General features: G+C 37.3%; 2 protein-coding genes across 6 annotated transcripts; one reads left to right on the forward strand and one right to left on the reverse strand.

The window, feature by feature from the left end:
- The first annotated feature begins 4,222 nt into the window (after nucleotides 1-4,222).
- On the forward strand, nucleotides 4,223-9,121 carry LOC107765787 (dephospho-CoA kinase). 3 transcript variants are annotated; one of them, XM_075232873.1, is made up of 4 exons: nucleotides 4,228-4,630; nucleotides 4,907-5,052; nucleotides 6,999-7,436; nucleotides 9,102-9,121. In XM_075232873.1, exons 1-3 carry the CDS (start codon nucleotides 4,523-4,525, stop codon nucleotides 7,432-7,434), a joined length of 690 nt encoding a protein of 229 aa, XP_075088974.1. In that variant the 5' UTR covers nucleotides 4,228-4,522; the 3' UTR covers nucleotides 7,435-7,436; nucleotides 9,102-9,121. The 3 variants fall into 3 exon arrangements, with proteins under 3 accessions (XP_075088975.1, XP_075088974.1, XP_075088973.1); XM_075232872.1 differs by lacking the exon at nucleotides 9,102-9,121 and adding an exon at nucleotides 7,656-7,754 and having other exon boundaries at nucleotides 4,229-4,630; XM_075232874.1 differs by lacking the exon at nucleotides 9,102-9,121 and having other exon boundaries at nucleotides 4,223-4,595; nucleotides 6,999-7,754.
- Nucleotides 9,122-11,640: 2,519 nt separating this feature from the next.
- Nucleotides 11,641-22,070, reverse strand: LOC107765789 (auxin response factor 17). 3 transcript variants are annotated; one of them, XR_012700068.1, is made up of 5 exons: nucleotides 21,746-22,070; nucleotides 20,853-21,614; nucleotides 12,915-13,675; nucleotides 12,298-12,347; nucleotides 11,641-11,944 (listed from the first exon to the last, which is right to left on the reverse strand). XR_012700068.1 is itself a non-coding variant. In XM_016584484.2 (3 exons), the coding sequence occupies exons 1-2, from the start codon at nucleotides 21,891-21,893 to the stop codon at nucleotides 12,959-12,961; spliced, it is 1,758 nt and encodes a 585-aa protein (XP_016439970.1). In that variant the 5' UTR covers nucleotides 21,894-22,070; the 3' UTR covers nucleotides 11,641-11,944; nucleotides 12,915-12,958. The 3 variants fall into 3 exon arrangements, 1 of the variants encoding a protein (XP_016439970.1); XR_001643507.2 differs by having other exon boundaries at nucleotides 20,853-22,070; XM_016584484.2 differs by lacking the exon at nucleotides 12,298-12,347 and having other exon boundaries at nucleotides 20,853-22,070.
- Nucleotides 22,071-22,811: the final 741 nt, after the last annotated feature.

The following is a 22,811-nucleotide window of genomic DNA, read 5'->3' on the forward strand; positions in this document are numbered from 1 at the left end:
TTGCCTATCAATATAGTTTGTTGCCCCATATCCAACTTGTTGAAAGTACTTCAACGCATGTGCGCACGATATGTGGTAGATGGTCCATTTCCCACATGAACATAACCTTCTATTTTCATTCACTGTATGTAGATTATTCCCACGGTGTCCGCGGATAGCGGTCTTAACTTCAAAAACACCCCGTTTATGATCATACTGAATAAATGAATGTCACTGTGCTCGCCTCCTGGACCTTTCAAATCTTCTCATGGGTATTGACATAAATTGAACACTCATGTCCATCAATGCTGATGCAGCTGCATGCCTTTCAACAAACCTCTCTGCACTCTGTTTGAATGTCATGCGGACCATGGCAGTGACAGGTAGTCCACGGGCAGACTTCAACAAGCCGTTGAATGACTCCGACACGTTTGTAGTGAGGGCTCCCCATCGTCTTCCGCCATCAGCATGTAATGTCCACATGTGAAGCTCATGCCCCATCAACCAAGTATAGGCTCGTGGTTCTAATTGCCGGATCGCTTCCATGCGCCTCGTGAATTTGTACTGCTGGTGCTCAGTTGCAGCCATCCACATTAAGTCATGCAATGCCTTGTCAGGATATTTCTTCTGGAAATTGGCCTTCAGGTGACGCACACAGTAACGGTGGTATACATATGGTTCCTATCATTCAGGCAAGTGACGTACAGAACTTAAAATACCACCATGCCGATCTGATATTAGACAAATACCTGAACGCTGTTTGACAACGTGCTACTTCAAGTAGTTCAAAAAAAGCGTCCATGTCTCTTCACTTTCGTTGGCACATATGGAAAAAGCTAGTGGAAATATTTGCCCGTTGGCATCTACTGCAACTGCAATCAAAATCTTAATATCATACTTTCCATAGACATGAGTACCGTCTATGGAAATAATAGAAAGAAAATGCACAAAACCATCAATTGTTGGTTTAAATGACCAGAACACATAGTTGAAAATATATTACGGTCTGTCCGGACTCCGCTCACGCCTCCATTCAACAACAGTCCCGGGGTTAAAGTGTTGCAGTGCGGCCATGTACCTGGGCAGATTTGAAAAGACTTATCCCAATCGCCATAAATAAGTTCAAAGGCACGTTTGCGACCGAGATATGCCTTTCTTTTGGTTATAGTACAACCATACTCCTGGTGGACTGCTGTAATACACTCTTTAATCTTGAACCTAATGAACACTTTCAAATATGGAATCAAGACAAGAGAAATCAAGTCCACATCCAAGTTGAAGTGATTCTCATTATATGTGTCCATTTCACATTTGTGCTCACTAATAAATTTACCCACTTTCCACAAACCTGATTTCTTCTTGGTGGCACGCAACATCCAGTGACAACCCATAAAGTCTCTACGACATACAACCTTGTATTTCTCCGTAGTTGACTCACTTACCGTCATCTCACGGCACTCTCTTATACTGTAGATTTTTATAGCCCTAATTAAGCGAGCTTTATCAGGGAAATACATGCCCTTTATCAGAACAGCTGGTCTAGACTCATCCCACTTCGCTGACCGAAATTCATCATCATCCCTTGTGAGGGCATCCACGTTCGGCATGCTTGGAAAATTATCAAGGTAGGGAATATTCCGCTCATGAAATGGTACGTGGGACTCGTACACTCTTGGTCTAGCGGGAGGTGGAGAAACATGCTCCTTCGTCAGCTCAGGTTCAACATTCACTTCCTCCTCATCATGGAAGGGTGTGTCATCTCTAGACTCATCCGCATTGTTGCCATAATCAATATCATCTTCCTGACTCTGCACATCTGCCAAATCACGAGTAAATACGCCATCTATGGGCAACTGTGTGAGGTTAGGAGCTTCAAGAATCTCGTTTTCACTGCACAAAAATAACAAAATGATAATATACCCAACTAGATAAATACTTTAGATATAGCTATATCACTTTACTTACAAGTCGTACTGTCTTGACGTTTCATGATGGATATTTGCTTGTTGGTGATGACTCCCGGATGGACCACCGTGGTCTAATACTCCAGAACTACACATATTCCAACTAGGGGCGGGGTCATAACTTGTAAAATTCGTATTCGGACGGTACCCCCTATGAAAAATATGAGTGTTAATACAAATCCAATTAAAACATAAAATAAACATCGCTAAAGCACCCACGGAATTGAAGTTTACCAGTCGTCTTGTTGATTATATAAAGTCGAAAAATTATTTTGCGGCTGCTCATTCGCTGGTGGTGACAAGTTTAAATCAAGGCAAGCTCTTTCATCAGCAATCTGTCCGGCAAAAACTGCTCCAGAATAACCACCCGATGACTGGGGGTTATCCTTACTATGCACACCCTCATTATTGGGAACGTCTTCCACCTTGACGTATATTTCCAATAATTTTATTACAATAAATTCCCTATATTCATCCGGAATCCGCAAAAAATCTCTAAGAGTTTCATCATCCTCGATGTTAAACTCAGAATAATAAGCAAACCCCTGCGGAGTCACTGAATACGGAAATCTACCGGTTATTTTAAGGTTAACCGAACGCCGCCTCTCATTCATTTTTTTACGTAACAACGATACCAATTTATCGTACTCCATAGTAAGCGGCAATTTAACATGACATTGTGGAGGTGAGTTATACCTCACAGAGTTATTCTCCAACACAACCTCACCCCCCCCCCCAATATAGTGAAACCCTTATTTTTGCCACTTCAGACATTGTAAAAAAATGATTGATAAGAAGAAGAGAGAAGTATGAACGTAAGTTTGAAGATTGAATGAATTTTCATAAAATTGAAACACCTTTAAATAAGGCAAGTCCGAATGTAAAACGCAGTACAATACTACGTTTTATGTATTAAATTATTGTTATGTCAGTTCATTATTGGTGGGCCAAAAGCAGAGTAAAACGTAGTATAACCCTGCGAACAACCTTATAAAACGCAGTATTATACTGCGAATTACAAAAAAAATAAAATAAAGTAAAATGCAGTATGGTACTGCGAATTACAAAAAAAAAATTTAAAGTAAAACGCAGTACCATACTGCGTTTTACTTTAACGGACTAATTTCCGTTAACGTAGTTCGCAGTATAGTACTGCATTTTACTCATTTATGTAACTTTTTTTTAAGCAGTATAAAAGTGGTTTTTGTCCAAAAAAATATCAAAAGTGTTTTGGACTCCACATTACGATATGAAGCAATTTATTGTTATTTTTCTTAGAGAAAACAAATGTTCACTTAATGATAGCAACAAAATATTCACTTGGGAAGTGGATTTTATTAAAGCGCGAATATTTGCCGCCATTAACGCTATTATAGAATCGACGCTTCAATTGTCACTTCCAATTAATTGCGTGGCATCTTTTTATTGGTTCTGCGACTTTGCATCGCTTTTTACGGCTTCACTAATTACGAAGCGATAGTTCTCATTATGACCTTTCCATCGTTGCAATCTTTGGGTGGATAAACTAGGGTTCCTAATTAACAAATTTGATCCTAAACCTTTGGACTGCTTTCTTTTGTCAATCTCTACCAATTTTATCATCCTGTTTATTCATAAAGATTAAGCATTTTATTCTGTATCAAACATTTGAAAACTGTGACATTTCCCCACCTATTCTGGAACAAGTTCTGATTTACTCATTTAAATTTGTTTTTTCTTCTTAATTATGATATAATAGTGGTTTTAAGAGAGAACTTCTAATAAGCTAGGAGTATTAATTAGCAGAAGGTTGAGGTGCAAAATGTATGCTCTCTCAAATTTTCAGCTTCTTTCTCTTAGAAAACTGTAATGATGTAAAGGTTTAGCTTGATTTTTTTTTTCGAAATGTGTTGCCAATAGGGTTCAACCCCTTGCCACCAAGGAGGAAAGTTCCACCTTTTGCCACTGGCACCTTAGCGTCTTTTTAAGTTTAGCTTGATTATTTTTTTGTTGAATATGCTTTCTTTGATCATGTTCTTTTGAAAATCATCCAACAGTTGCCATTGAATATGTTTTTTCTTGAAAAATATTTATCAAAGGAGAATATGTTTTTCTTGAAAAGTGAAAACCATCTAGGAGTTTACTTGTATTTCTGTTCACTTAATCACTTTTATGTTTTTGAGTTTCTTAGCTTATTTCATATGTAAACTAACAAAATTTCTCCACTGATGCAGTGAGCTTGCATGTATGATTTAATTGATTAAGTGGTACAATATTACTTCTCTAAGAATATTAGCTAATTAGATGATTGAAATCTTTCTTTATGTTTGTGTGCTTTCCACCAATTTGGATTACAGGTCCATTTTTTTAATCTTGAAAATGTTTTTACCTTTGCTGATGGGACATGTGGTGTTTACAATGCTTGAAAACTTTAGTATGCAGTAGAAATTATGTACTTAATGTTCTTGGCGGCAACTTTTGTCAAATTCCAGTTTGAAATCAAGAAGCTAGGTGGTCAATGGAATCGTGAGCAGCAGAGGAAGTAACTGAGATCAGCATCAGAGTTGTTCTTCATTTCTTGATTTGTTCTCGAAGTAAGAATGAGGATAGTCGGATTGACTGGAGGAATTGCTTCAGGGAAGAGCACTGTCTCCAATCTTTTCAAAGCTCATGGTATTCCTGTTGTCGATGCTGATATTGTAGCTCGTGTAACTACTTTTTCCTCTTGATTTATCTGTTCTTTTACTGGGTTTATTTAGTACATCAAGTATAAATAGTCTCAAAATATTACGTTTAATTAACTGTTGAATTTGGGCTCTACCTTCACAACTAGGGGTAAGGTCTGCGTACACGTCATCCTCCCCAGGCCCCACTTGAAGGATTACACTGGGTTTGTTATTGTTAACTGTTGAATTTCGGCATACCACTAAAATTTGTGTAAATTTTTGGATAAAGCTCTTTACTGAAAATATTAAATTATGTAGAACCTTTTGAAGAAAGGAACTGGTGGTTGGAAAAAAGTTGTGTCTGCATTTGGTGAGGACATCTTACTGGACAATGGAGAAGTTGATCGTGCAAAGTTAGGTCAAATAGTATTCTCTGATCCAGGAAAGCGTCAGCTTCTTAATAGGTAAAGTTTGTTATGAAAATGATCCACGTATGATTAGTTTTGTATTCAGTATTTCAATTGGATACCATAGTCAATCCAAAAGAAGTGGAAAGTAGTACTTCCCCCTATTTTTCTTATTTTCATCAGAGTAACACAGTGTTGTCAAAGGCGCACTTAAGCCTGAAGCGAGGCTCAAAACATGTTGAGCGCTTCGCCTCGCTTTGTGGGTGCTTTAGTGTCGCATCAAGGCTCTAAGGCATACTTTTCCTTGCCAATGAGTGTAATCCTGAAAATGCAACATTAAACATTTGATATCTCACTTTATCGTAATTTTTTTTCAATTTCATTGTCCATATATTTGTTATTCATGCTTATATTATTAGTCTTGGACTATATATGCATATTTTTACTTTTTTTCCAGTTGCGCCTTTTTTCATTAAAGCCCACGCTTTATTTGCGCTTTGCGCTTAAAGCCCCAAAGGACCTTAGAGCTTTTTTGCGCTTTTCGCCTTTGATAACACCAGTAACATTAATAAAAAAGGATTCAGGGCCATTCCTTTAAAACAATCAAAACTTACAAAGAAAGACTATGCATCTGAAAAACTTCTTCCTATAGCTGATTCTGGTTTGCTATGCTGTGATGAATTTGGAGTTTCCTTGAGAACTTGGTTTCTCTTTCCGCACTAACGAGACATTTTTTTCTGTATCTTGAGATTCCTCATCAACCAATTTTGGGAGTGACATTAAGGATGAACTTGGAGAAATAGAAACTACAAGTAAACACTAAATTATCAAACTTTTGTCTTTCAGAATATTAAACTAAATGTTTCTAACAGCTGTTATCAATGACATTTATTCGACTTTGGTCAGTAAAAAGTAATCCTCTTTTTTGGATTGGCCGATTTAGTAGCTCTTTGAAAAATGAAGGCCAATAAATCCCTCGTGCTTGAAGCTATCTCCATTCATAAAGGCATGTGAAGATAATTGCAAGATTGCTGCTTTCTTGTTAGACGAGATTCACTTTAAGTTGTGCTAACAGAACTACATTTGCTGTAAGAAAGGATAATTTATTATCTGCACTCAATCTTGAAGAGAAAGCGCTCTGCAGAAATGCCATTAAGACCAAATATGACACTACCAAAAAAACCCTCTTCTCACCATGGTCATGGAGTTTGGAAGCACATCAGCTCTATGGAACAAGTTTCACCCTCTTGCTAGCTTTCAAGTTGGGGATGGAGTAAGATAAGCTTCTGGAAATACATAAGGCTAGGTTATTCTCCCAAAAGCAATTCCCTCAACTCTTTAACATCTCCTCCAGTTCCAAGGCAGTGATTGCAGACATTAAATCTTACCAGGGCTGGAAATAACTATTAGGTGTGGACTTGGAGGGTGCTCCCTCTTCTAGAGCTCCTCAACAGTTGTATCGCCTTTCAACCAGGCAGGCAGACACCCTGCTTTGGAAGGGAAAATCCACTTGTCTCTTCTCCGTAAAGTTTAGCTGCAGCACTTTGACCAAACCCCCTTCATCCTTCTAATTGTGACCTTGGAAGAAAATCTGGAGAAATAAAGCTACCTATAAAGTAGAATGCTTTACATGGCTAGTAGCAAAGGAGGCCTACCTTCTCATTGTGCCGTTTTCGGAATTTTACAATGTCAGCACCAATTTCGCCTTTGTTGAGTACACTATAGCTTGCGAGGTCAATCCAATGGCAATGTAGCAATAGTTTTCAATTCTGCTGAAGTTGACACTCAAAAAGATCTTGGCTTCTTGAGATACAAGATAAGGAGCAGCAAAATGTACTTCAATGACAAAATATGTTAAGCTACTAATTTATTTCTTTTTTTTTTTGTCTAAATAATATTTTTGCCTAATTTTTCAGATTGCCCAAGAGTTGAATTGGTGCAATATGACATAAAAGATTTTTGTTCCAATATAAGGTTTTGAACTCGGAATTGTGTTTGCACAGGTTGCTAGCACCATTTATCTCACGTGGTATTTTAATGGAAGTTTTGAAGCTATGGATGAAGGGTTGCTCCATTATTGTTCTTGATGTTCCTCTTTTGTTTGAGGCCAAGATGGATAAGTGGACTAAACCCATTGTTGTCGTTTGGGTTGATCCTGAGACGCAGCTGCAGCGGCTCATGACGAGAGATGGTTCGACGGAGGAGGAAGCCAAGAGCAGGATAAATGCACAGATGCCACTGGATCTTAAGAGATCAAAGGCAGATATTGTGATTGATAACACTGGCACACTTGCGGCTTTGCATGAAGAATTCCAGAAAGTGTTAATTCAGATTACAAAGCCCTTGACCTGGACCGAGTTGATGCTCTCAAGAAAGGGAGCTTTTTTGGCGTTGTTCTCTATTTTTGTCGGTGTTGCTATTTGCCAGAAAAGTTCATGAAGGTAATATCTCACATAATTTGATCCAACACTATGCATGCATCTCTGGATGACAGAAGAGTTGGTCCTTAATCGAGTACTACTGTGTATGTACTGTTTATTTTTAAAAAAACTGTATGTACTTCCAACATGAGTGTTTGTGCTTTATTAGATGCTAGTTCAAGATGTTAAAGTGAAGTACGATAATTTGATTTTACAGTTGGACTGTTTCATTAAAAGCAGGGATTATGATACATTTTGGAATTTCTTTGGAGCACCTGGATCTGATGCTTATTGAAATAAACCCCCAGATACGGTTGGCACATGTTCATGTTCTTTTAACAAGATGTTGCATTCTGAGAAGTCAAATTTACTGAATCTGGCAACGTGACACTAGCTTGATCAAATTTTTTTTTTCTGTTGAAAACCAGTTCTCCTTCCATCAGTACGCCCAATAAAAATCATTTTCCCAATAGGATATAGTCATGTGCTGTACAAAATAAAGAAGACCCCAGTTGATGCTTGGTTTATGATAGCATCAAAATTTGCTGTTCCAATGTTGTCTTGCTTCCTGTTTCCCAGTGACTCCTTAATTTTAGCTAGAGGCATGTAATGTCTCCCAGGTTTTGCTTGCTTATTAATGTTATTCTGGTTAATTTGTTAAAGCCTGATGTGTTTTTCAGTAAAAACATCTTGGAGAACTAAAGATTCCCCTAATTGCTCAATCGTGGAATTTTCCTGAATGCCCTAAAGCTAATTTTAGAAATTACTTTGGTTTAGAGTCCAACAGAGTTTATTGGCTTATACCAATGACTGACTTCTATTGAACTAAAAAGGTTGGGAAGAAAAATGCTGCTGGGGGTTAAGGAAATCTTGCTTGCATTATTGCTGGCTGCTATACTAGTTTGTACCATTTCGTATTGCAAAATTCCTGATTCTTTGTGTGAGATCTGTAGTTTGCAAATCTTCAAGAACAAATGAGGGGCGTAGTGTCCATAGTTTTAAGTCTAGGTTTTTACCTAGTTCCTTCATTATGCGAGCTACACCTACGTGGAATAGCTCTTGGATTTGAAGAAGTATAAGGAGTGGGGGTGGGGGGACTTGTCAGTTAGAGGTTCGGCGACTGAATGATGGTAGTAGTAGTAGTAGTAGTAATGTCTCATCAAGAAAATGAAACCATTGACGTGTTATTTGATCTGTATTTTCTGTTCATCTTCTGAGACATTAATTCTTCTAAGAGGTGGCCTAACCTCCATCGTAATTCGTATAGTACTCTTATGTTCCAAATATAATGGAATGTGGTCGTAAATCTGATAATCGCGTGCCCTGCCGAAAAAAAAAAGGCGGAACTTAGAATAACTTCTTGAGTTGTCTACCTTTAAGTTGTGACTAATTTGGGAAGCTAGGAACTAATCTTTCTGTGTTAATGGTAATTTGATTGATCTCAAAATTACTGCAGTAAAAGCACAGTTAGAATGGAATGAGTTTTATTTTGTCAATTCTGCGATATTCATGTCATTCCTGTTGTCCCTGCTTCCTATTCTGGTCTTAATGATACCTATCCTAGAGGTTATTGTTTTTTTTCGTTTTTTTACGATGCCATGTTTCAACCGCGGCTGAGCTAGTCTGACAAATTTTGGCAGATATCTCTGATTGCTAAAGCATAGCTGTTTGTGATGCTTTTTTTAGGGCTGAACATTCGATTGTAATGCTCTGCATCTCCTATGAATGACATACTGAATATCAAGATGGAGGCCTAATAGCAGCGATCCTGCAATGTATAGTTTCAAATATCCTGCATGATGGTGACAGTTAGATAGCATGATATGATCTAGTTCATTAAGAACCAAATGAGTTTTAGATTTGGTAAATTCTAGAAATGATCATAGCCGATCGATGTACGCAATATATTCATTTCTAGACAAGCTCAGGCCTTTGCACATCAGTTTATTAATTGAACTCTACTACTATACATAAGAACATGGACAAGCCGGGCTACCAACAAAATCATCATTGATTTAATCAACAAGGTCTAGAGGACAGACAGCCCACAAGGTTCACTTTTACCTTGTCATCATTTGGGCATTATATACTAGTAAAATTTTAGGTAGCTTAGACAAAAATTTGGGCATTACCATTAATCTTTCCAAAATTTGGATGAATCAGGAAAAGAGAATTCCGACTCCATCAGACAAGATACCATATCATTTGTCAAGGCTAATGCAACTTTAATTTGGTGCTATTGCCTTTTATGGAAAAGCTTAGGACAGCTAAGACTATGTCTCTGCCTTCACAAATGCAGTTTATCTCTGCCTGAGTGGGAATTAGTACACATTTTATATTTATTTATTTTGACTATGGAAGTCAAGGAAAAAATAAATGTTTTCCTCGTGAACTCATTTTCCTCCAATTAGAGGAAAAGTATTTTCCCTGTCAAGTAGGGATGTACATGGACCGGGTTGGTTCGGTTTTTACCAAAACCAACTATATCGGTTTGGATTGGTTCGATTTTGTCGGGGTTTTCGGGTTTTCGGGTTTTTTTATTACATGAATATTACTTCAATCTTACTTTGTTAAAATTATAGATAAAGCTTTGATAAGTGAATATGTTTAGTAAATATGGAAAAAAATGACAAACATATGATCTATTAAAATATTCTAATAGGAGAATTTTTTTAGTAACACATGATAGTTATTTTCTTAGTCATCTAACAATAATTTTTCGTTAATTTATGCTTTCAGGGTTAATACATGAGAGGATCCCAAATATTTCTACATTTTCTAAAGAAAAATCACTATAAACTCTTAAACATATAAACAAAATTTATATATTTATATGTCGGTTTGGTTCGGGTTTTTTTATTCAATACCAAACCAAGTCAAACCAAATCTAGTCGGGTTTTTTAATCGGCTTGATTTGGTTTTTCGATTTGGTGCGGTTTTCCGGTTCGGTTTGAACACCCCTACTGTCAAGAAAAGGAAAACATTTTCCAAAACTCCTTCTCAACCTTCCTCACCCTCACCCCTACCCACCCTCACCCTGCCCTAAATAAAAATATTATTAATAGTACTTTCTTTCATGATATAAATAGTTTTTTTTTTCATTTCAACAAATGAATATTTTTTTTCATGATATAAAAAAGTATTTTTTTTCATTTAAACAAAAAAATACTTTCTTTTCATTTAGAAAAAGTATTTTTTTCATGTCAAAAAAAATACTTTCTTTTCATGATTAAAAAAAAATTATTTCAACAAAGTGAGTATTTTCTTTTCATGATGTAGAAAAAATATATTTTTTTATTTTAATAAATTGGGTACTTTATTTTCATGTCTTAGAAAGAGTACTTTTTTTTCGACCAAAAAAGGAGTATTTCTTTTTAGTTATGGAATACAAATTTCAATATTATTTTTGCGTAAAAAAAATAAAGCAGCACATTAGTAGTTCCTTTGGATTTTTTATGAATGTTTAGAGACTTGGGAGATGGGAGAAGGGGGAGGGGGCAAGGAGAGTAGCATAAAAAAATATTTTGCGGAAAATGTTTTCCACTCACCAACCAAACAAGGAGAAATAACTAATAAAACCACTCATTTTTTATGAAAACATTTTCTAGAAAAATAATTTCCATGGAAAAGGTACCAAACACAACCAAAGTTTAGGTCTGAGGTTCACGACTCATGAGGTATACTGATCCGATCCATTGGTTGTAGGAGATTTTGATACTACTGAATTATAGTGGGTGCATTATGATTAGGACTATATTCCCTGTAACTTATATTTATTTTAAGTCGGACTACAGGAGGGACTTGGTTTAAGTGACAATAACATCCTAAAATGCATAATACATTTTGTTATAATTAACTGGCGTGTATCACATAGAAGCTGTGGTCCTCACTCCTCAGAACAATATTCTGGACATATTCAATAAGTAATAAAACAAATCAGTAGAGAAAGAGAGATGCAAAAAGGTAAACACAACCCTTTATTTCAAGGGATAAATTTAGAAACTAATTTAGCCAACTTATAATAATAAATAACGCCGAGGGAGAAATTTATATTCAGAGTGGAAGCAGCTGTGACAAGTGTTTCCTTTTGAGTAGACAATTTGAAAGTTCCAAGGGGAACTTTTTTTGGTAATTAAGTTCCAAGGGGATTTATAAGTGCATTTTGAAAGTAAAAAAGGCATGTATCACTAGTGAAATTTGGAAATGGTAAAACGTATTCAAACCTGGAAACGAAATATTGGTTAACGTAGATAGCATGCGAAATTTGTTAAAACTCCATCAAAAAGCATCTACCATCCATAGCAAATTCTAACTTTGCATCTAAAAGGCTAACTGGACATTAGGTTATTTACGTATTAACAGGAACATATAGAATACAATCTCATGTACTGGCATCATTATCAAGCAAACACATATTTACTTGACATCTCTAACATTTTAGACTAAAGCCTGCACTAGTTCTGAATCTCCACGGGAAAGCAAAAATCCACAATGGAACCACTGCTGGAATCCGCTCCTTCCTTGGATACCTGCAAAGAATTACAAGAGATTAAAGAAAGGCTACTGCAAGCACAACGTTATGAAGAATCACCAAGCTGAAATTAAGTCCATAATCAAACTGTAATCGAAAACTTCAACTAAGGGAAGACAGACACGTCCCAACTCCAAAATATCCAATTGTTTGTTAAATCGTTAGTAAGATAGCAATTACAACTACTCAAGTGTTGCCTAACGTGAAATCATTACAGATTCAAAACCTACTAGTTCATGCACACAGCAGAAAATGAATATAAGTAACTTTTTTGCTGCACCAGGACACAAACCAAGCTACAACACGAGAGAATTTCAAACTCCAAAATCTTAATTTCATGAAGTTACTTACACTCCTCTGAGCAGTAACCAGAATATCCCAAACTGCTGATTATGCCAACCCTTCAAGAGCAAAAGATGGAAATTCTCTTTAGTTCTAATCATCAAGACAAGAATGATAGTAAGTGTAGCAAACAGTGATCCGTTTCCACTGGCCTACCAGGTCGTCTCAGTTAAGAGCAATATAAACATTAAGATTAGTACTTGAAAATCTCACTTCTTCAGATTTAAAATAAAAAGAACCAGAAATTACCATTATAACATAACATTATCTCAATTTCATGAGTTTCTTAAAACCCTCTTAGCAATAACCTTAATATCCCAAACTTCTAATCATGCCCACCATCCAAAAGTGAAAAATGGGAGTTCCCTTAATTTCTTAACACAAGAATAATAGGTAATTGTAGCAACTGGTGATCCATTTCCACCTGCTATCAGGCAGGCTAGAAAAGAAATTTTGAAGGATCACTCTTAATATTAGTACTCGAAAATCTCATATCTTCAGATATAAATAAAATGAACCAGAAATGAATATCTGATATATAGTAGAAAGTGTAAAGATATCAATCTGCAAGTTCTAGTAGCTCTTTCTGTTCTGTCAAGGCATAGTCCAGTCAAGTAGTACTTTACCTGTACAGCTTTCTGATTGATGGTAATTACGGATCATAGCTATCTCATAAGGAACATGCTTCGACAGCTGAGGCTCTTTGGTGTTGGACATCAAGACTGTCAAACAGCTCGATATAAGGTTTACTCAGAGAAATGTTAGACTTGACTGCACCATCTATCTCTTTAAACACTTCAATGCTATCATTTTCAGAGCAACCAAAACCATCAAAACCTCCTTCAACAGGTTCAACATGGATGACCTTACCAAATAGCTGGAAAGAATTGACACGAACTTTTGTCAAGGAGCTGGAACCCGGTTTTGTAACCAGCTCATTGTCCCAAAAATGTACACTGCTCTGACTATCCGGAGAGAAGTTGTCTGAATATGAACTGCCAATGTTCAGCTTGGTGGATACACTCTCAAGCTTTGGCTTGAATTCTTCATCTAAGCTATTGTCAGTGCCCAACCCAAGGTTGTTATTGCTTTTAACATTGGATAAACTTGATACACAAATTTGATTTTGCCTGGCTCCCTGCATGCCCGCAGGAAAAGATGTATAATTGCCCAATGATGGGCTACAAAGTCCAATCAAAGGATTACTCAGCCCTGTCATAGGGAAGAAGAATTTTTCCTCTCCATCAGGTAATAACCCATTTGGCAGTTTTATCTTCTTTGATGGAGGAAATCCGGAATGAAGCTGCGGGGTTGGAAGAATACACTCAACTTGCCAAGGATTCACCCTCTTAGCATACTGAAGAACTTCTGGTTCATCCCAAGTGATCTGCAATGGAAATCATAATAATATCAGATTGACCTGAAAATGCGGCTTGGAAGCAAACCATAGCCAAGGAGAAAATAATAGCTCTATTAATTACATAAAGAGAGAAGCCAAATGGGCAATGCTTCTGGACTTGGCAACTTATAGTAGTTGAGTCATACCAGTTCACAATGACTGGTGAGGTTGCTCCAATGCCAACAGCACTTCCAACCAAGAGGTTGGGAGTTCAAGCCAAGCAAGAGATTAAAGTGGGAAATGGCCACGGTTGATTTCTAGGCAGAACGGGGATGGGGGAGGGTGGGGGTGTAGATTTACCATATTAAAAAGATAGTTATCCTAGTTCTTAATTATTAGGGAAATCCATAAAAGGACGCACTGCAAATTTGGTACGCACTTCTAAATATGAGATCCATAGACTGGGGGCTGATTAGAGCAAAAAGAACCTCAATAAATGTAGAGATAAAATGCAAAGATTAGCTTGAAAGATATTGAGACAGCATAACAGGCTCTATTAATTGTGCAATTAAAGAGCCTAGTACATGCACTACTTACCCTTAAGACAACTCAGAACTTATTAAAAACAATTGTGACGCACTAATAAGTGAGAGATGTAAGCACCACCTAATGTGAGAACAGAACCCACACCATCTGCTGACTTTTACTCTAAATGCTAATAGCAAGAGTTTCTTTTTCCTTTCTTTCTCATCTTTCTATTCTTGTTGTTACCCAACTCCCAACTTTTTCTTTATTCTCTTCTTCTCCTCCTCTCCTTTGGCATCTTCATTCCCTCAACCACTACCAAGCTCCCATTTGAACTTTATGGTAATTCGTAGCCTTGAATACGGACTGAACATTGTCCTAACTCCTAACTTCTCTCTTTCTATAGATTGCGAGGACACTCATATTGGTTTAGCAAGACTCAATAAAATTTACAGTTCAAAGGGCAAAATCTGAAGAAAAAATAATCCTGAATATCAGTTTAACATTGGCTCGCGACCAAGTAAGAAAAGAAAAGGCAAATAATTGTAGAAGTACAATCATAGTGCTGAAAAGACATGGCAAGCATGTAGTATCATAAGAGGTTACTGCTCAATAAGCATACCCCTCATCATTGTTCCATCAATGACAAATCAATTATCAATGTATTATCATCATTCCTTTATTTTTCCTCCAAGATATTAATTATAATTCTTTTGCCTTTCCATAACAGATATGGACCTTCCATAGATATAATACTTCTATGCTCAATGTCCTTTGCATTAATAAGATGTTAAAATCAGTATGGTAAGCAAAGATATTAGTAGTTGAGATTTTCTCTCCAGCTACCAATCTAGTTGCAATTAGCTGAAATTCTCTTATTTAATATCATATACTTATTCCGCATGCATAAAAATGAATCATTTCCCTCAGATTTACAGTTCTTCGTCATCAGAATTCATAGATATTAGATTGTTAGCATTCTCTCACATTTTCCTCTACCTTTCTAAGTTATGAGATCCACCAGAAACACAATTAGGTCCTCCAGGTTTTAAAAGTATTGCCCTTAATACTTTGTTGTAAAATTAATTGGGAAGAAAAAGACTCGCGCAAGATGAACTGCTGGTGAGGACTGGGTAGTGGGAAAGAGACGTGAAAAACTGTGGCAGCTATAAACCTTTCAAAAAGTGAGACATCATAGTGGCAGGAAGCACATAAAGAGAGAAGAAAAATAGAGAAGGTCGGGTGAGGATTCATGTAAGCAAAGAGGAAGGCAAAAAAAATGAATATCATGTGATAGAAAACCAACAAAAGAATATTTTGTCAATTGATAGCAAACCAAATGGATAGGGAGCTTGGAGGAGTAAAAAGCCTCAGGAAGCAGTTTGGTGGGTGAAGCATGAGTATGAGGTATAAACAGTTAGAGAACGAACAGCGCACTTTATCCCCAAAAGTTTGATGACAGGGAAAGTGCATTAGAGCAGCGCTGTCAACCGACCAAGTGGGGAACAGATACAGAAATTATCTTGATGAAGCAAATACAGAAATTATTAACAAAACAGGACAAAAGTCAGTGGTGCAAAACCAACTTATAAGTATCATTTACTTAAGATTTGGTGTTTCAGTTGAAGAATTTAGAGCATTAATCAAAGATTGTGTGCATTTTCAGATTTTATGTGATCCGGCGAAAGTTTCGAATGGAACAAGAAATAACAAGCCAAAAGAAGAAACCGGAAGAATCCGAGTGTTGCTGTGATCACAGGGCATGCGTCGGATCACGGCATATAGGGAAATGGTCAAATTTGGAAAAAGAAGCATAGCTGATCACAGGCGTTTAACCGTGATCGCAGCACAAAGAGACTTGGTCTAAATCGGGAATATGCCTATTGCTGCAATCACAGCCTATGGCCCGAGATTGCAGCACTAAAGTGGACGGAGGGGTACTTTTGGTGGAATTTTGTAGGTCATTAACAATCATATAAATACTCATCTTAGGGGAAAGCTATCTTTGGATATAGCTGGGACTCAGAGCTTGGGAGCAAAATTCAAGTGTGTTGTGTTAGTATCTTACATCGGTGGTGGATGTGGTAATTTGTCTTCTTATATGATCTTTGGGCAATCCTCCCTCATGAGCTAGCATTTGGGGTTGAATTGGGCCCAAGATCCTTTTCTTATCATGGTATCAGAGCCAACCCCATCTCTATACTTGGTTTACCCGATATTGGACCTCATATTGTGTTGTCCAAGCTCCAGTTTCCAAGTCTGGATGTGAGAGGGGTTAGTATCTCACATCAGTGGTGGATGTGACAATTAGTCTTCTTATATGATCTTTGAGCAATCCTCACATAATGAGCTAACTTTTGGGGTTAAGTTAGGCGCAAGATCTGTTTTCTTATCATCCTGCCCCTTGGATTGAATATGGCGCAATGCTTAGACTTTTTCTAATCTTTCTTTCTCTTTATCTTTCGTATCATAGTTGTTATTCTCATATTTGGAAGATGTGTATGGATTGGAAGATGGATTGTTATATTAACTCCACAACTAGTGTAGCAAACAAACTTCTTGTTTATTTTACATTTTAATTTAATTCTTACCTAGTGTGTTTGGGTTAATAGTTATTTGATTAATCTTGCATTGTATGGATTCTTTGAGCGAATAAATTCTTGAAACCTCATTTACTTTGGTTTGAAATCGGAAGAAAAAAATTTAAAATTGGGTCTAGATTAATCAACAAGGCTATAATTACTCAAAGGATTAATATAATCTAAACTACTTTGATTGACACAACGGAGAAGACCTTTCACTATGTAGCCATAATTGGATGAACTTAATGCTTCTTGGTTGAACTCGGGAGAGTTAACTAGGATAAACCCGTTAATTATCGGAGATATTAATGGGTAATTAAAAATCTAATCTAATTATAGAGAATTCAAGGCTGATGAGATTGACTCAAGCATAATTGGTGAGAGATTAGGTAATAAATTGAATTACACTTAATGTGAGCTTGCAATCCTAAATTCTAAATCCCTTGCTCTCCCAAATCTTGTTAACGTCGCTGATCATTTTAGTTACTATCCTAGATAATTTACGTTTACCTTAGGTAGTAACTCCAATTTTTTATTTAGCATAAAGTTGATAACTCCACTACCAATCCGATTCTCCCTAGTACTAGTATTGCTCCATGTGAGATTTGACGCTGACTCACATTGAGTATTATAGTTGTATGACCACTTACACTATTAGAGAGTGTTCCAAAGAGAGAACACTAACACCGAGGTGGATAATGTCAACAAAACTGGGTTCAGGAATGGCCAGAAGAAGCACAAGGGCTAATTAAGGTAAAATATACGTGCCCCCGTGCAGGAATGGGTTAATTATATCTTTTAATGTTCAACAACTGCGAAAGGCCAAAACTATGTGATTGAAAAAATCCTCCTTATGTTTTCATTCCTATCCAGCCAAAACAATGTCCATTACATATCACAAAAGTAGATTACAAGTTCGCCGGATGACCAATTGTAATCACAATGACATCAAGGAACTTTGACGAGACTACCTAAATAGAATTATTAATCAATCCAGTCGCGGATGATATATGTATATTTCCTATTGGCTTTTTATGTTCTAACCTAAGGACCTTTATGAGCTGTCTAATTGAAGGACAAGGAAAGTTCCGGGATAAAATGTGGGATTTTTTCGAGGCATGTGGTTGAAATAAGGATAACAATATAAAACAATCAAATAAAAATACCCTTCTCCAAAGTCTCCCAAAGTCCTTTAAGAAAGCGAGATTTAAAATTGGAAATAACAGATTATCTAAATTCATCTAAAGTAAAACCAAACTCATGTTTTATATTACACCTTGCATGTCCCCTTTTAATCTAATGAACCAAACATCTAAAAAAATGTATATATCCATTATATAGTCCCGCAATTATTTCCTGTATTATAATCCCAACATTATAATGCAAAAAATAAAATGTTTGCAAACCACACGACACCTTAGAGTTCTGCAAGATCAAACCCTCAAGACTTTCCTTTAATTTAACCCCATTAACAAACACTTCTTTAATATAGACCCAACGAAAAGACACTTCAAGGTGGAGTAGAGCATATTTTCTTTCTCTCACATTCATCCTGCTATTAGCAGTCTTAGGTTAGCATGAGTGCAGTTTTCTCGAGAAAGTGCTTGGGCTTCACCCTCTGGATCATGCAACTTTGCTCCCAATTAGCTACACGGACCTCCTCATAAGGGCTTTTTGGTTTTAACTATTTAGAGCTAGATTAGGAGGTCAGCGCCTTCTCCCTGTCCTAAACTTGGAGGGTTTATGGAGGAGCTTCATTATGGTGGACTCTTCTCGACAAATTTTTTGATCTTGTTTGCAATATAATTCCATCCCAAGTCATTCTCTAGATAATGATTGAATTTCTTCTGCTACCTTTCTGAGCTACAATTCAAACACGTCAGCCATTAGTGTTAAATATCTTCAAGACAAAGCTGGAGCGAACTTGATCTCTTCTATCTTCCGCAAATATTCTTTGTACCTTCTAAAGCTAATCGTAGAATCTTGCAGACTCCCAGTATGTTATGCCAATCAATGGTGATTTGTTTCTCTTTCTTTCTTTTTTTGCTTTTCCTTTGGGGGGACAAGGGGTTGTTGGTTCCATAATGGATTCAATCTTCTTTCCTAGTTTTTGTTACTCCGTAGACTAAATTTATCACTTACTATAATTTGATTGAACATTTGGCTGGAGCAGATCTATTTGGTCTGGCTGAGTTTTATTGAGAAACAAAAAGGGAATCTCTCACTGTCTCTGAAGTCCTGTCGTATTTTTGCTCCAATAATTTGGTATTACCGTCTTCACTTGTTTCAATATTTTTGCAATCCTAATATCGTTTCACCCCATTTTTACTCTTCTCTAGAAATGGTCTTCGCTTGTTTCTATATCTTTTTAATCCTAATATCTTTTCTTCCCATTCTTACTCTTCTTTAGAGAGGTTCTGTTAAATAGGGAAAACATCTCCATGTCCAAAAGATAAACAGCATGAAGAATGGACAGATCACAGCAGATAGATTGCCTTGCACACGTTGTGTGTATACCTAACAGATGTCCATGTTAGCCATGCCACCCATTTGAGTGTTCGGCATCAAAAATATAAGTAAAAAACTTAATAACTATTAACCACTTAGCAGGAGATTTAATTGATTTAGAACAATTAATATATATGCTATATGAACAAAACAATATTGTGCGAGCAATATACCTGACAATTACAAGCTGTACAATTGGTAAATTAGAAGCTATACAGGGATAGAAGAGGTAACATTAAAGAAGTTTATTCTACATAAAATGAGAAACATCAAATACAAATAAATGAAGCTACACTCGGAAACCAAAAACACGTCAGTTGATCTCTGTAAGCACTTTTTTATCTTTTTAATTTTGATAGGTTCCAAGATGAGCTCCTCTCACTAAAAAGTAGCTGATCTCTGAGCTTTCCTTTGTCCTTCTATAATATACACTGTTACCAATCAAAAAAGAAAAGGACCAGAGTATTCCACTTAAGCTACCGAATATAACCTTCCTTTTTTTCTTTTTTTTTTGCGAAATGTAAATATTTCAAGCAGAATATGAACTCATTTCCTCAAAAAAGATAAAACATATATTCAGTTGACTTATGTCATTTGTTTTAGGCATAGAACACTTCTTCGGAAAGAAAATGGAGTTCCAGTGCTCACTAAGAGAGATGGTAAATACAACAAGCTCATTTATTCTAATGAACAACATTAAGCCCAAGCACGAAACTAGGCCGAACCAGGAAATTTTCAAACCAATCATTGGATGAAGTAAATGCATAAGTAGGAATAACCAGAACTAATGTAACCGGGAAATTTTTTTTTACTTCCTCCTGTAAATGAGGTTGAAAAGACGATTACAATTATTGAAAGAAAGTTAGCCTTATTATCACGGATCACCTAAAAGTCCCAAGGACTCTGCAGTTTACACTCCATTAACAGCATAACCGATTGAGATTCACCATTATGCTAGCTGCATAAATTATCAACTCCATAAACTTTCAATTGCATTGAATGACATGACTATTCAGACACAATCGTAGCAATTAATTGCTGCATCCTCAACAAAATTTAATTGCGTAAGTGCTTAAGGACTAGAATCTCTTCCTTTAGAAATTTTGTATCAAGTCATTGCAAACGGATAGAGAAAACACTCAAAACGAGCCCTTAAGTTTGGTTTACTCAAAATAGTTCTTGTAAGATGAACAAGACTCTGTTTACTTGAACTGTAATGCTGATGAACAGACTGTTACCATTTTCAAACACAAAAAAAAGTTTGGTTTACTCAAACTAAACCTGATTATCATGTGACGTACTAAAAATCCTCCACGTATGCAACACCAATGCACTTTTCCCATGTCCAAAACTAATATAACCCGCTTAAAAGCTCACCTGAACAATAAACTGCTCATTCCCAGAAAGCAACAACTATGTGTGAAATGATAACAACGTCCCTTGACGTCAGATACGATAACAACAGCTTTGATCAGAAAAGGACACCAATGCAGTACCATAAACAGTTCCATGCTCAAATGACAATAATTATAACTAGTCTGCAATTCATACTATAATTTATAGACATAATCGGAAATAAATCAACAGATAGCAACAGAATCATAACTTACCTGAAGCATTCGCCATGGAGAACCACGCCATGGGCCACTTCGAGGCAAATTGACAGACGAAACAGTCCCTTGAAAGCAAGCCGTTCTAGATGAATCCTCCGTCTCCACAGCCATCTTAACCCTCGTACCGATGGTCCAAAACACAGTTGACGACGCCTCTACTGCTTCTGCTCTCACCACAAAATCTGCCCAGCCTGCCCGAGGATAACACGACACCTCAAACGCCATTCCCCGTGCTGCCATTTCTGCTGCCTCCACAATCGCCTCCGTCGCCACACGCCCTTGCCCAGTCCTCCAACGAACTTCCCCACCGCTACTGGTTTGTTCAGTACTTCTCAAAACAGTAGAATTCCACCTCTCGCAAATGTCGTTTCCTCGTGTGGCTCGTCGGACTCCGACGTAAAGTTCTCCGGTGTTAATTTTCCGTACGAAAACCGCGGAATCACCGGCGACGAGCTTTTTACTGTTGACGAACTTGCTCCAGCCGGTAGTTAGCAAATGCCGGCGGGGCGTGCCACGATAAATGTGCCGAAACTCCCATATACAACCATGAATATCGCGAATAGACAAATTCTGAACCGGCGGTTCAGCCACGAAATTGAGCCTAGGGAATATCGAATCAGCGCAGAACCGTGGCACAGAAAAACCTCCCCCATTGTTGGCATCCGAAGGTGTTAAAATCTTAACGAATGAAACGACTTCGTTTTCTGCATCCTCCTCGTCACCATTCATATTCACAGCAACGTTGTTATTATCCTCACTCTGGTTAATAGGAAGCAGGAAAATTTTAGCATAAGCCTCGTCGGTAACGGAATCAGCGAGAAAACGGACGGAGAGTACGCGACAGAGAATAAACGGAGGGATAAGAGAGGAGAGGAAAATAGGGGACCCACAGTTGGCGTGTTCGGCGTGTCCTTGCGGGAAGTAGTAAACCCTGGTACCGACGGTTGGGATTTGGACAGAGTTGCCGGCGATTGCTTTCCAGACTGTAGGGTCCACATCATTACTTACGGCGGGGACGGCGGTGGTTGAAGGCGGCATTGGTGGACGACGGAGTGCAGAGAAAATGTGGTGTGCGTGTGTGTATACTGTGTGTGAGAGAGAGAGAGAGAGATTCAGAAAGAGTTTTGGTAGATATATAGGTGTATTGAGAGTGGAGTGGTCGGATTGCCGTTCAGGGGTCGGAAAGAGGAGAAGGAGTATATTTTACCCTTGATTTTTGGTACTATTTACGAAACGAGGCACCACAATTTAAATGTAAATTTTGTACTTGCATTTCGGGGTGAGGGTGAGGAGGTTGTATTGACGCGAGATGGAGTTGCGTGGGGTTCACCTCCTTTGGGAATATCTAGGATAAATTTGTTTATGCAAAAGATTTGGAAAAGTTAAAAGTTACTAATTGACTCCCTGCCTGAAAAAATAACTAATTCCCTTTGTGTTGTACACAGTACTATTGCTATTGAAAGTCAAATAGGTTTTTTTTTTCTTTTACTATGAGTTTTTCATAATTTTTTAGCTATAATGAATATTTTTTTCATTGTACTATTGCTATGTAGTTTTTTAGAGAAGCCCAGATGCTCCGGTAAGGAGGTGCGAATGGCTGGTTGTGGAGGGCACGAGAAGAGGTAGAGGGCGGCCTAAAAAGTATTGGAGGAGGTAATCAGACAGGATATGGCGAGGCTTCAGATTTTCAAAGACATGACACTTGATAGGAACATGTGGAGGTCGAATATTAAGGTTGTAGGTTAGGAGCTAGCTGAGTCTTGCCTTGTGCCATAATTTTGTGGGATTAGTTTGGTAGGGATACTATTTTACTTTTGCTTTGTATTTTTCTTCTGGATTTCATGTTGTTCATATTTTTTCTATTATTTCTGTGGTGTTACTGATTTTGTCTCCTTTTGTCTTTTTTGTCCTCTTGAGCCGAGGGTCTTTCGGAAACAACCTCTCTATTCCTTCGGG

Source organism: Nicotiana tabacum, chromosome 16 (assembly GCF_000715075.1).
Source record: "Nicotiana tabacum cultivar K326 chromosome 16, ASM71507v2, whole genome shotgun sequence".
Classification (NCBI taxonomy): domain Eukaryota; kingdom Viridiplantae; phylum Streptophyta; class Magnoliopsida; order Solanales; family Solanaceae; genus Nicotiana; species Nicotiana tabacum.

Coding starts and splice junctions, on each gene's coding strand:
- LOC107765787 (XM_075232873.1), top strand. CDS start 4,523: ATGAGGATAGTCGGATTGACTGGAGGAATTGCTTCAGGGAAGAGCACT. Junction 4,631..4,906: donor ATGCTGATATTGTAGCTCGT/GTAACTACTTTT, acceptor TAAATTATGTAG/AACCTTTTGAAGAAAGGAAC. Junction 5,053..6,998: donor AAGCGTCAGCTTCTTAATAG/GTAAAGTTTGTT, acceptor GTGTTTGCACAG/GTTGCTAGCACCATTTATCT.
- LOC107765789 (XM_016584484.2), bottom strand. CDS start 21,893: ATGCCGCCTTCAACCACCGCCGTCCCCGCCGTAAGTAATGATGTGGAC. Junction 13,676..20,852: donor CTCCATGGCGAATGCTTCAG/GTAAGTTATGAT, acceptor TTTCCATTGCAG/ATCACTTGGGATGAACCAGA.